This window comes from Mastacembelus armatus, chromosome 16 (genome assembly GCF_900324485.2).
Source record: "Mastacembelus armatus chromosome 16, fMasArm1.2, whole genome shotgun sequence".
NCBI lineage: Eukaryota > Metazoa > Chordata > Actinopteri > Synbranchiformes > Mastacembelidae > Mastacembelus > Mastacembelus armatus.
The window spans coordinates 1,340,858-1,354,603 of record NC_046648.1 but is presented as its reverse complement, the minus strand read 5'-3'; the positions used below and the strand labels follow the sequence as shown (position 1 = coordinate 1,354,603).

Below are 13,746 nucleotides of genomic sequence, written 5' to 3'. Positions count from 1 at the left end.
TGAGATGATACAAATAACTGAGTTGAATGTTAGTAACACATGCAATGAGTTAGAGCTTCATCCATGTAGTTCTTCTTGCTGAAACTGTCTCTGGAGCTGAACAACTGAGGTCAAAAATAAAAAAAGGGGGAAATAAAAGTCTAAATATACTGGCCAAGTACTGGCTCCTTCTTGGAAAACGGCTGTCGACAAGTCGAGCCAACAAAACTAATACTTTGAACACTAGAAAAAATAAATGATACAACTGAAGCAAATGCTTCGCTCACATTACTTTATTATCTGAGAAAACATTTAAGGGACTGGAAATAAGAACAGCCATGTGTGGAAGGAAAACGGCATTTCCCTCTCAGACTCATGTCATGCCAGGGACTTTTACTAAGTTTACAGCAGTGCTGCCATAAATGTTGTTTGCTTCCACCTTCCTCCCTCAGTCTTCATGCATAAATAAACTTCCTTATGTCACTGGGTCATAACCACAAAGATGCAGCTGTGTTTCAACCTGAAAGCAAAACTAACCAGAGGGAAAGTATTATACACAGCAGGAATCATGGACCTGGCAAATTATTAAAATACCTAGAATGATGAGACTGAATAATAAAAGTAAATAAATATAAAAAGATTTTATTTTTTTTTAACAATCAGGAAATTAAATGTTGATAACTTCATCCAAGATTTAGGGTGACCCCGAGGAGCAAGTAATAATTTCCCAAGAAAGCAAAGCGCCCTGCAAAACAGATACTCCTGTATCATAGCACTTGTATCCAAACTATTCAAAAACATAAGTTCATGTTCCATCCATCCATTTTCTGCCGCTTTATCTGGGGCCGGGTCACGGGGACAGTGGTTTAAGCAGAGATACCTGGACTTCTTCCCTCTCCCTAGACACTTCCTCCAGCTCTTCTGGGGGGACACAGAGAGACCAGGCCAGCCGAGAGACAAAGTCACTCCAGCGTGTCCTGGGTCTTCCTCGGGGCGTCCTCCCAGCGGGACTTGCCGGAACACCTCCCCGGGGAGGCGTCCAGGAGGCATCGAGAACAGAGGCCTGAGCCACCTCAGCTGGCTCCTCTCGATGTGGAGGAGCAGCGGCTTTACTCTGAGCTCCTCACCCTATCTCTAAGGGAGCGCCCAGCCACCCTGCAAAGGAAGCTCATTTCAGATGCTTGTACCAGTGATCTTGTCCTTTCAGTCATGACCCAAAGCTCATGACCATAGGTGAGAGTAGGAACATAGATTGATCGGTAAATCTTCACCACAACAGACGCTGCACCGATCCATTTGTTAATCTCCCATTCTGTTGGACAGTGGTCGAGGCGGGACCTGATCCCTGGATACTGAAATTGGCCTAAGTTAATATTTTTGTTAGAAAATGTTTCTGTATTAAATATTTGTAGGATATATTCCACACTCTTAATGTTAATCAGCTGTGAGTTGCCTTGGGGGGAGAAATAAAACAAGCTAGACATAATAAATCTGGCAGTGAGACACACAGGCTGGACTTGGGATTTTGCAAGAGCACAAACAAGGAGTCATGGTTAGTTTTAAAACAACAGACAATGTCAAAAGACAGAACATTTGACAGGGTGAGAGGAAAAGGAAGTTCAACTGTGGACGTAATGGCATAAAATGTCATCCTCCACAGCATTTTTTATTTTGCTGACCCCCCTGAAGCCTGAAACATGAGCAGTCAGGCGTCCTAACTATGCAACCTTGAAACACCCACACAAAACAAAAAACTGTTCAAACTTACACAGGAGAAATACCAAACCCAGTTTGAGTTTCCCACATGAATAAGTGGAAGTGACCCCAACCTCACAATCAAAACATGACAAAAACATCTCCACTCTACTGATAAAAGGGTTTGCGTGCTGAAAGATGTCTTTGTGCTTTCTTTTAGTATCTTAACAGGATCCATGCATCCTGTTTTGGGGCTCTTATTTTATATCATTTCCTGTAGTTCTTTTCCTTTCGCTTTAAGTTCTCATGATCTTTGATTTCTTTCACCTGTGTTTGCTCTTTGTTCCCTGGGTTCTCCTCCCCTTTGTCTCTCTCCCTCTGTGTGTGTGTGTGTGTGTGTGCAGCTCTCCATGTTACCAGACTGGGCTGCTACCAGGGCTGAAGGCGGTCGTCTAAACAAGTTGCCTGTGTCTTCCCTGTCTTCTGTGTTTCCCTGTGTGTTTTACTCCCCCGTCTTCCAGTTTGTACGTCTCATCTGTTTCTCGGTGAGTCCTGGATTGCTGTCATCAAACTCCTTCCTCTTATCATACTACTCCTCCCACTGTGTGCAAGTACCTTCTCCCTGGCTGCTCCCTGTAAATTGTTTAGTTTAATTTTTTTGTGTTTTCTTCTCCTTGATTTATGTTTATGACCCACGCCAGCTGGACCCAAGCCTGCCTGTGTCTGCAGGCCTGGGTCCAGCTTTAATCTCAACAGAGAACACTTATCTTTTTCCGCATGTCTGTTATTGTTGTCTTAGTGTTTTTGTTCCAACTTTGCACCAGGGCCACCATAAATACCTCGTCATGCACAGCTGCCAAACGTGATTCAGTTACAACAGCCGCAATAATTAAAGATGAAATATGTAGAAACTGTGTTGGTGAAAATATGGAATTCCTGAAGTGAAGTAAAAAAAAAAAACAACATTTAGCAGATTCGGTGTGTAGGTTCTTTCTTAATAATTATGTTCATTACAAAACTGACATTGCTGATGCTGACTCGCTGTCACGTTTGGTGGCCTATTGAGACATCTGAACAGGGAAGAATGTTTATGTCATTAGTCATATTTGTTTCCTAATGTGGTCAGGCTTCTATCTGTTAGTCTGTTTGCTACCAAAAAGACCCGTCACATGCAGCTGTAGTTAGGATTCAAGCACATAGTGACATCATGTGGCAAATACTGTGAACTTCTGTTGTGATGCATTGATCATCTAGACCCCCTTATTCCTGACCAGGGTCCCAGGGATCAGCTGGAGCCTGTCCCAGCTCTCTTTGGGTGAAAGGCAGGGGTCCACCCTGGACAGGTCACTCTCTGTTTTATACAGAGACATGATGTGCCAGGTCAACACATCCTGTGATGAAACGTAACAGATGTTGAGAGGGATCCTCACGTTGGATCCTGCATGATGTTTCAGACGGGCTCCTACAGAGAAGCATGTGTTCCCCACCAGGCACGCTCATCCATTTGCTGATGAGCGCAGAACTGCTGAAGGATACTTCAGTCGTCATAAGTGAGTAACAGCAAAAAGGTTTTCATATAAATCAGGACGTATCATGCTCATAGAGAAGACAACCAGGCTTCTTTGACTTGTTTGACGGTGTTTAAGTGTTTAGTGTCTGGTATAATAAAACCTCACAACTTTTATTTCTCCCCTTTATAAACTATAATCCTATTAGTTTTTTTTTTTACTGGTAATGAGATTACAAAAATACACAACATTATAAGAACTCGTTCAATAAATCTGTGAAAATGCGAAGCTGTCCTCTTTAACATGTGACATCAAGATGAAACTCAAAGAACTGCCAAGGCAGCTGTTATGTGTGAACTTGTTTATTTGCATTATGGCATATTGATCCATTAAGGCCTATAAATGAGCAATGAGTTAAACATGTATTTGTTTTCTGCCACGTTAAGATAATGCTACACAAATCAACAAATTGCTTTTCACTAAAAGCTCCTCTTACGAATCTGTTTTCGTGGTTACATGTATGCGAGGACAGCGAAATAACTTGTGTGCTGCTCTTACGGAGGTACCACCTGGTATTTAGAAAGTATGTGTATACTTTTCTATTATACACATTTACTACAGTATATCAGTTGAGGGTAGTTGTTACAGTGTTTGGCCCCATGAGGGCGCTGAGTCCAACTTACAAAGTTTACACAACCAGCCCAATAATTCTGAAAGTAAGAGGGAAGATGCCTGCGTCAGTGAATGACGGATGAGCTGTTAATGTGGCTTTAATGCAGGTACATGATTGGATGTGAAATGATAAACACTGTGAATAGGTTTCTGACATGCCACTGGAAATTAGTGCTGCGTTTCTCTGTTCCTTAGTTGTCAGTGTGAATCACAGAACAGTCTGTGTTTGTTTGCACAGGTTATTGCTACAACTGTAAGAGACCCACTACAGTATTATGACCTCAACACCCTGGTAAGTGTTGGTAAAAGGGCCTTTTGTTAGACGTTTGTATGAATTTAATAATATATGAGAGGCAAAAACTAAAGCTACACCTTTGAGAACTTTGTGCAGACCAATGTCTGTGAGGCGTGGCTCAGATGTGGGAGGTGTACAGGTAGGTGCTGTTGATGCTCCAGTCAGGAGGGAAGTCCTGCACTGCGTGGCTCTTCACGTGTCTCTGCATGGCGACCAGGCTGCTGCAGAACTCCAGGCAGACCGTGCACTGGTAGGGTGCGGCCCCACCGTGAGTCCGCAGGTGCTTGATCATGGCTGAGTAGTCCCGTGAGCGCTGACCACAAAGACGGCACTCAAAGGGTTTCTCTCCTTGTAGCAGAGAGAAGCAAGAAAGGGGTTGCACAGGAAGGAAGGCAAGGGAGGGGAGACAGGGTCTTAGACCTTTCTGTGTTTAAAAATGTAACCTGTTCATTGCTGGTGTTCTTCCATTTGCTGATGATATATATATATATATATATATATATATATATACACACACACACACACACACAAATATTACTGTGTTTTTACTGCTATTTGCATAGTCTGTTTTTCCCTGTTGAGATTAAACTTAGAGTGAAATCAGTGAAACTAAACAACGTTATGTACAACTTAAATGTATGTTCTATGAAGTTTGATCTCCCCTGTGATTTCACTGTATGTCAGTCTAACAACAGACTAGACAAAACAGGCATCAACCATCACGCTGAGTGAAAATAACAGGAACTCAGTGTTCGATGTTTTAATTTTACTGTTACATGCTCAGGACACACTTTCGAATTACACGATGGAAACCTTTTTAATAGTATTATAGGGTTATTTTAAAATATCAAGTTACTTTTCTATACATCGAACAAACTGAAATACCTCATAGCAAAGAGACTCATCAAACTGCCACCCTTCTGGCTTTCTTACCGGTGTGAACTCGGTGGTGTGTGTCCAGCTGATGTTTCAGACTAAACTTCTTGGGGCAGTGCTGGCACTGATAGGGTTTTTCTCCTCTGTGGTCTTGCTGATGGGCTTGTGCGTCATGCTGCACCATGTCTTCTCCACCGCAGAACTGACACCCTGCACAGTTGTCACCTGTCCAAACAGCGGAATGGCACAAAACAGGTGAAGGTGTGAAATAATGCACCGTGCCGTGGTGGCTTTTCGCAAAAAACAGTTTTTGCACATTGCAGTTGAATTTCTAGTGTCATGTTTTGGTCTTTTTTTACACATTAGTGCTAAAACACAACGAGCTATTAGAGCCACTGAAATGACCTGCTACTTGCAATAAAGTGCTTTTTAGAGCTGCAATGGTGAAGTAAATGAATCACCGCTTGGAGAATATTATAATATAATAATTTAAGTCAGTAGTTTCAGCTTTGTGATGCTCTTCAGCTTTATGTCGGTGTAAAAGGACATCACTGGGCTGTGAGCAGTTAGCCTTGGGCTCTGTGAACGTGTGTTGAGCATTAGTCGCTGTTTTCTAATGTTTTATGGTGCGAACGTTTAAGCAGTTACTTTAAAACTGAATCAGCAGTTTAATCGCATAAAAAAATAAGTAAATATTTGCTTTAGCGCCATTTACCTTGTAACGGTGCCGTTTTTCTTGACCAGTTACTTAAAAAAAACCGAAACCTTCTGTGTTTTAAAGTAACCTACACAGAGGTGTAGGTCTTCTTTTGGTCGGCATCCTGTTGCATGACAATAAATTGTAGAAGCTTACTTTCCTGTTACTCTGCACTTACATTATTTTGCAGTTGCATATATTTTAGGATTGTTTTAAAAATACAAAAGTGTGATGTTGAGGTTAAGGCAGCAGCTCTGAGGCCTTTCAGTGTCTTTTTTTTCATTTTTTTTCAGGGTTTCTTGTGTAAAAAAAAAAAAAAAAAAAAAAGAGCCTCATAGTATCATAGTATAGACAGGATGCTGAAACAAAAAGGGGGTGTACTGTAGTGGGGAAATTGAGAGAATAAACCACAACAATTGAACACTCACCACTCTAAACAAAACCTTTTTAGACTTGGTATCATTACAAACATATTTCCTGCCCAGTTTTTCTCCTTCTCACTTTAAACAGCTTTTTATATCGCTAATAAATAAAAGAGTAGATAATCGATACACAATCAAAAATGATCTCTTTTCGTTCATGCCTTGCCCGTTTCATGCAATCATATGTTGGAGGGCCTTGCTTAAGCTGGACTTGGTTATTACACTGCACACTGCCATGCATCAACACCTCAGTTTTAGCACATTTCAGTGTAATCTCTTGACGTGTGAACATAATGTTCCATATAGCAGAGCTAGAAACACCACGTTTATCAGTTTGATTCAACAAGAAAAAATGATCTTAGACACACACACACACATGTACATGTTTACTGTACATGCACGTACGACGGCTGCTGGTTGAGCTTATTTTATTCCTACAGTGACTTACAATCATGTAAGACTTTATTATAATAAATGCATACGTATAATTTTTGGTAACCTACAAGCCACTGTTGTGATGCAGTATATACTGTACTGCATGTATCTAGCTGTATCTAGTAACCACACTACTGCTCCTGCTGCACCATGTGCTCAAAACCACAACTCTCTTTATCACTTTCCATTACGTAGCTCTGTATCTTGAGTCTGTGGAGGTTAGGGGTCAGAATGTGAACCGTATTAGTATTTTATTAAATAAATTAGAATCACAGGCTACAGCCTTGATCTGATTTTAGAGAAATAATAGTATTTTTGATGTGGTAATTAAAAAAAAAAGTAAGTTTTTATACCATTACCTGTTTGCGCGGAGGCTGACTCCTGCAGCGCTGGATCACCGAGTGGCTTTGTATTACATTTTTGGCAGTTTTTGACTCTCTCCGTGGTGGATTTGGGTATTTCTGGGTAACTGTAGAAAAGAAATTATTTTCTGATGCATATGTGACAAAATCTACTTGTTACAATAGCAAACGATCTTTATTATTTGTGTGCTGAAAATGAAAAACCTGACAGTCTACATATATTTTGCAGTGTTATATGTTATCACAGCAAACATCCTTAAGCACCATTTCCTTCCTCTTCATCCCCAACCACAAAATATTTTTAGCTGTGTTTCAAGGTAAAATCATATTTAACTTTCACATGGTAGATGTATCAGGATAATGAGGCAACGCTGAAGAAAATGTTCTTTTGTTGTTGTTTCCACATAGCTCTGAAATGTTTTAAACGATTACTTGTGGTACAGATGTGGCCAGTCTAAACAGTGAAATCATGTTTCTGTGGGTGGAAAATCTTGAATTCTGCAAAGCAGGGGAGAAATTTAGGGGGCTCCCCTTTATATAATATTTGGGTATACTGTGTGGAAGACTGTACAATATGCCTGATATGAAAAAAGGAGGAAAATCACCTTTAAACAAAGCTAAGTGGGGATTCACACTGTTTTTGTACTACAAAGGTTTAGTGGGAAAATAATTCATATTCATAATTAGAGCAAAGTACGACTTTTTTTCAATCCAACTAAAAATAAAAAAAAAATTAAAAAAAAGCTAAAAGCTTAGATTTTGATATAGTGGGACATGAACTTGTATGTTTTATTTTTCTCTGTTGTTACATGATTGGACTGAAAATTACGATTCTCGTTTGTCAGAATTGAGTTTGACTGACTAGGACGGGCAGGGAAGGGTTAACAGATGAAACTGCTCTAGTTGGAAAGTGCAGGAGGCTCAGTCGCACACATCTAACCAAACAGCAGTGAGTCAGGTACTGCAGCTGTCGCAAAGGAACAACTAAGCAAATTAGGGGGTTCTAAATGACTCTGAGAGGAAAAACAGGGAGACAATGACTGAAAATATAAATCAGAAGTTTCCAAAATCGTGTCCTGGTGCTAACTTACCTGGGCTCACCATTTTGAACAGTCCCCCTAAGTGATCTCTGACTGGGTTTCTTTCTCTTTAACAGGCCTTGCTTGAATATGGTCCCCATCCCTGCAGATCCGGTGTAAAGGCTTTGTGTATAACGTGGGTAAAAGCCTGAGTAGCCCACTACCGAGCTGTGAACTGGGTTTTGAAAATGGGGGGCCAGTATGGGGAACATGTGGGTCGGTGATCGGGAGAATGGGTAAACCATAGGGGACTGATTTGGGGATTGAAGAGGGTTCCCTGCAATTAAGTTTGAATAGTTTTCTGCTATCCGTCTCAGGGTGTTCACAGAGTTCCAGGTGTTTGAGAAGGGCCAGGGAGGAGAGAAGGAGGTGTTAGTGGCAGGCCTGCTTATAACGCTGTCTCTGTTGTCGGGGGTTTCTGGCATCGGGGACAGTCGGGACTTCTTTCTCGGGGACGGCTGGCTGTTGTGCTTCTTTGTGGGGTCGGGAGGTGACAATGGCATGACAGTGCTATTCCTCGCTTCCACCACTGGTGACGAAGTCACTTGGCGCTTCTTCTCTTGACTTTGTTTACTCTCTTGATGTGTTTCCTCTGCACGTTCTTTTTCTTCTTTGACATCTCTCATTTCTCTTCTTTTGTCCTCTTTCCTGGCTCTGCATTCGAGGGTATCCAGCTGCTTACGGCACTGGTCCTCCAGTGGCTGCATCTCCAACAGCTGAGCAGCTCTCAACAGCAGGTGCAGGTCGTCTATGGACACTTCAAGAGCCTGAGTGTAGGTGAAGTCCAGCACCTGCTGAAAGGTGCGAGGAGAGAAATACTCCAGAGTGCAGTGAACTGGACTGTCTGTGTCTCCCTGAGCTAGCTGCTGTGCAAGCCTTCTGCTGGCACAGGCCAGCACTAGCCGGTGAGCCCTAAACGTTTGACTCTTTACAGAGATGATGGCATCACAGAGTGACCCTGAGCGACGTAAGATGTCCGCCTGCTGCAGGAAGTGGAAGTATTGGGTGTTGTTGATTCGGATCATTTCTGTAGTTTGTGGAAACACGATCAAAAACCTAAGAGGAAAAATTCAAAAGAACAGAACAACACAGCAAGGTTATGTCTACCCAGTGAAAAAATTAGGACAATCTGTTTGCCAGCTTGCTACTGAGTGTGTGACATTTAGACAAATAGGAAAATTGTTTTGCAACTTGCCGGCAAGGATTAGCTTGTGATTAACAGATAAAATGTTTCTCTGTGGTTTGTACAGTTTTTTTTCCGTCCTTTCCAGACAGCATTAACTGCAGTGAGAGTTGAGGGGGCAGAATGTACCCGAGGAGGGTTCATTATTTGTATATATATTGATAAGCTCGTGTAACAGTGACACCTTAACCACCTTAACATTTCTATCCTCACAAACAGCTCACAGTGAGTCTCCCCTGACAGACTCTCATGCATACAGAAAGCTTTTCTCCAGTCACAGAAGTGTCTGATATTGTCTGAATGTCTGGTTGATGTGTGGAAATGTGCTTTCTTTTTTTGAAAGCTTTGATATTCTGCAGTCATATACACACTCTGAAGCCACAAAGCCCTGACAGTATATGAAACCATGACTAATGACTGTACAAATTAGTAAACATGAGTAAACTTTAAACATCAACAACAATAAGACTGTATTTCACCACCGTAAACATGAAATGAAACAGTCTGCACAGGTGTAATATGTAAATACATGTATGTTACAGAAGCAACAGGAATTCTACATGTCAAATGCAGATTACATGGATGAAAAGACTGCGGCTGTATGTCGAAACTACCGGATGCCTGAGAGGTTGTCATCTTCACACAGTCTGAAGTCTATAATGAACTTTTATGATTATACAGTATGTGGTTGCTTTTTGCAGCAGAGGTCACAAGAACTCTGAGCTATTACAAAGTTGTTTTTTTTTTTTTTGTTTCTGCACATTTGCAACCCCATTCAGCCCTCTGATGGTGACTGTAAATGGAAAAAAGATGTGAAACGAATTGACATTTAGTTGTTTCTAGTTACTGGAATTTCTTGGCAATCTCAGTCATTTTTGAAGTTATTGAAACAGAGCAGTTATTCAAAATACGGATATGTTCAAAGTCATTTTAGTCTGTCACTAAAGTAATTATTTTCTAATGTATTTGGTTTCTATATTTCACTCTGACTTTTAAGCGCTGAGTGAAAGTGACAGTAGAGCAGCTGCTGTATCCGTAGTAGAAAGGCACTTAGAGTTACTGTATTTGATAAGACAGCAAGCAAAAAATTCTGTTTGGTATTAATTCATTTAAAATGATGTGAATCAAAGACATCGCAGTTACAAAACTTCCAATGTTGACGCGGTGATGAGAGCACGTAAAGAAATAAATTTGCAGCTCAAACGTCGAAACCTTTTGTCTGCGAACGTCAAATTACAACAGCACTGTAGACCCGTTTCTTTTGTGTGTGTCACCGCATCATTTACGGCATTCAGAAACCTTGTGCTGCTAAATTGTTATATGCATATATACAGTTTTATATAGGTATGTGTGTGTGTGTGTGTGTGTGTGTGTGTGTGTGTGTTTATGAATGTATAAAAACTATATAATGTTAAATGCTATATGTGCATATTTTATACATCATGCTACTTAGGCCAGTGAAACAAATTGATCAAGTGATAAAAATGAAATTAGCAGTGCACATCTGTACAATATACAATAATGCAGTTAAAATTTAACATAATAATAATATTCACATTGTGTATTATTGTGTAGTATCTGTAGCCAGCGGCACTATGAACAACGGTGAGTTAGCAGGTGGACTAATAGCGTGACCTATAATATATTTTGGAATAATAATTAATCTGACCTTGGTTAAGAATATGCCGTAATATTATTTCATGCACGAGGAGATTTTACAGACTTTAAAAGTAGTGCCAGTTGTTCCTGTGTAATATACAAACCTTCCATCTTTACAGGGATGTTGTCTTGCTGCCTTTCAGCTATGAAGTTTCTACTGTTTGTTAGACGGGACGTTCAAATATTATTGCAGCTGTATTCTTATCCACATTGATGTGATACACCTTCACCGTTTTCAATCCTGCATTGTAATGATGCTCCTCTGATGCTGATGGCCTTTCCTCAGTTTTGTTGTTCTGTTCACCCTGACCTTGTCTAAATAATTTAAAATCTTTAGAAAACATTTGATTGTGTAATAAACTGACTTGTGCAATAGTCAAATCCCCCCTGATGCTGCTCAAATCCACAATGCAGTCCTGCAGACCTGTGACATAGTTAGCTTCTTCTTTGAGCTTCTTGCAGTTACAGTATTATCTCAGTGCTTACACGGGGGGAAAACCATGCATGCATATGTCAGATTTACACATCCTTTGACAGGACATGAACTTAAATTCAGCCTCCCTGCAGCTCATATGCAAAGGACTGAAGACTAGCCTGATCTTAAAGTCTCCACGAGCAACAGAAGATCAACAACAGCACACAGTACGTTGTGTTTACAGTAGATCACAGAAAGTACAGCTAATGACATCAAAGATGAGCAGTGTTAAAGTGCATCTACTTGTGGTTTTCAGTCTCGGAAACTTAAGTAGCAGCACGCTGCATTAAAAAGAGAAACTTACCCGGTGTTTAGTGAACAGTCTCCCTGGAGAGTGACAAGCTACCTCGCATTGTTACAGTGAAGTGACTTGAAAAATGACATCTCTAGGTACAGGCTTTGCTGTAGGACAGGGTGGTTTCCTCTTTTGTCTTTACAGTCCCTCCTCTTCAACTTATGTCTCATCTCACCTCATTGGCTCATTGATGATGGTGCTAAATGGTTTTCTTGTGATAAAAGGTGACTGTCCTACACGAACCAATTCTTTGTTATATTTTGTTTTGTTTTATAAGCATGGAAATAGCTTTTAGTATTTCATATTTTTGCTATAGGCTATATAAGAAAGTATATTCACAATGAATGCAAAACACAAACTAAGCAGATGTAACAGAAACTGTGAATTTTCTAAGAGAAAAGTTTAATTTGACCAAATGACTGAACAATATGTGCCAATGTGAGTGTGTGATTGAGAAAGAGGGAGAGAAATGGGGCCAGTGGTTAGATGGGTATTTGTATGTCCTATAGATGACGCATGCCTGTACATGCTGTACATGATTTCTTCCCCTCCATCATCATTTACTGGTCACTACATTAATAGGGTGTTCTGTACTCAGACAAAAACCACTTCAAAGACTCTTATCTGTGACAGGAAACATACAGACAAAAGCCAGGTGGTACCAGTATACAGGGCTCGGCTTCACTGAAACCTGCAGCCTTAAAATAAAATGATCTACTTTGGCCTTTCGATCTGTCGGAGTGACAGCCTTTCAAAATTGGCCAAATATAGAGAGCCGGTCAGTTGAGTAAGACCTCAGTGTTTAAGTGCATTATGACTCTCTCTCTCTGCTTTATAGCTTCCACAGGTTCCTTCTTCTGGTCATAGATAGATAAGAACCCTCACTGCTGCAACAACAGCTGTGTTAATATAACATACAACACACAAATCCAGACCTGACCTACAGGACCAGTGTGCTTCAGAAACACCCTCATTTATTTACATATAAAATAGCTTGTAAAAAAACATGAACGATGTTATTACATTATTGAATCAAAGTTCTAATATATGTCCATATAGCATGTGTATATTTAGATAAACACTCTGACTAACTCTATGGCAATCATTGTAATTTTCTGACCCCAGCAAAAGACCCCAGGAAAACAAAGTTAGCAACATGCTGGTGAAAGAGGTCAACCACCTCGTGGCTAAAGACCTAGTTATTTTTCATAGGCGCAGAGCTAAAAGGAGAGCAAAGATATCAGATAGCCAGAAACATGATTACAGATTACTGTTAATATCGTCAGTGTAAACAGGCAAATGGTGGTTGTAACCTCTTTTGCTGGTTGCTGGTGTTCTTCTAGCCCCATTATGAAGAAATAAATGGAAAAGGGAAATCTAAGAAAACAAGAACATTTGAAACTCAAAGGAACATAACAGAAAAAAAACATAAGACCACATAAAGGAAGATCCTTTCAGCACGATTAGGCCTTCTGTATGTATAAATGCTGATTACAAACAGAAACAAAAAGTATGTACCAAAGACAATTAGACAAAAGAGTTCCTTGCAGTTTCCCTTTTAATTTGAGAAGTAGACTAGAGCAGGTAAATTTCAATTGGAGAGCAGATGACAGTATTTCTGATCTGATTAATAAGAGTATCTGTAGGCACACATAATATTAAAAGGCAAAAACCCTTTGAAATGAAGTGGGGAGCAATAGAAGGAGGGCAGAATGGTGTTATATGGTAGTTTATTTTTTTTCTTTACCTATATTGAAGCTCTAAATGCAATGAAATTCATTTTTAAATACATATTTGATGAAATAATGGTGATTGTGCAATCACTAGTAATGAGCATTATCTTTGTTTTTGATCTGTTTGTGAGATTTAGATGCATTTTGTTTAACATCAAGTAAAGTCTACATGCATATAAAGTGAAGTGTCATCAGCATAGCAGCAAACGTGAATGCTAAATTCACAGAGACATAATATAGTTCTAAATTAGTAGTGGACATTAAAAAGGTTTTACCATGCCTGAACTTCCCAATACAATTACTTATGCAGATAAGAATAAAAAGTCACCCTTTGAGTGTACCGGAAATAGGACAGAAGTCAGATAACTGAGGTTTCAGTGG

General features: G+C 40.1%; 1 protein-coding gene across 1 annotated transcript; it reads right to left on the bottom strand.

Annotated features, from left to right (window-relative positions):
• Positions 1-3,698: 3,698 nt before the first annotated feature.
• On the bottom strand, positions 3,699-11,758 carry zbtb32 (zinc finger and BTB domain containing 32). The gene is made up of 5 exons (XM_026293464.1): positions 11,642-11,758; positions 8,033-9,076; positions 6,939-7,048; positions 5,083-5,250; positions 3,699-4,497 (listed from the first exon to the last, which is right to left on the bottom strand). The coding sequence occupies exons 2-5, from the start codon at positions 9,043-9,045 to the stop codon at positions 4,268-4,270; spliced, it is 1,521 nt and encodes a 506-aa protein (XP_026149249.1). The 5' UTR covers positions 9,046-9,076; positions 11,642-11,758; the 3' UTR covers positions 3,699-4,267.
• Positions 11,759-13,746: the final 1,988 nt, after the last annotated feature.

Bases quoted from the DNA above. Each gene is read 5' to 3' on its own strand.
- zbtb32 (XM_026293464.1), bottom strand. From the start codon at position 9,045: ATGATCCGAATCAACAACACCCAATACTTCCACTTCCTGCAGCAGGCG. The intron at 5,251-6,938 runs GTAATGGTATAA...CTGTTTGGACAG, and splicing joins GTCAGCCTCCGCGCAAACAG to GTGACAACTGTGCAGGGTGT. The intron at 4,498-5,082 runs GTAAGAAAGCCA...CTCTGCTACAAG, and splicing joins ACACCACCGAGTTCACACCG to GAGAGAAACCCTTTGAGTGC.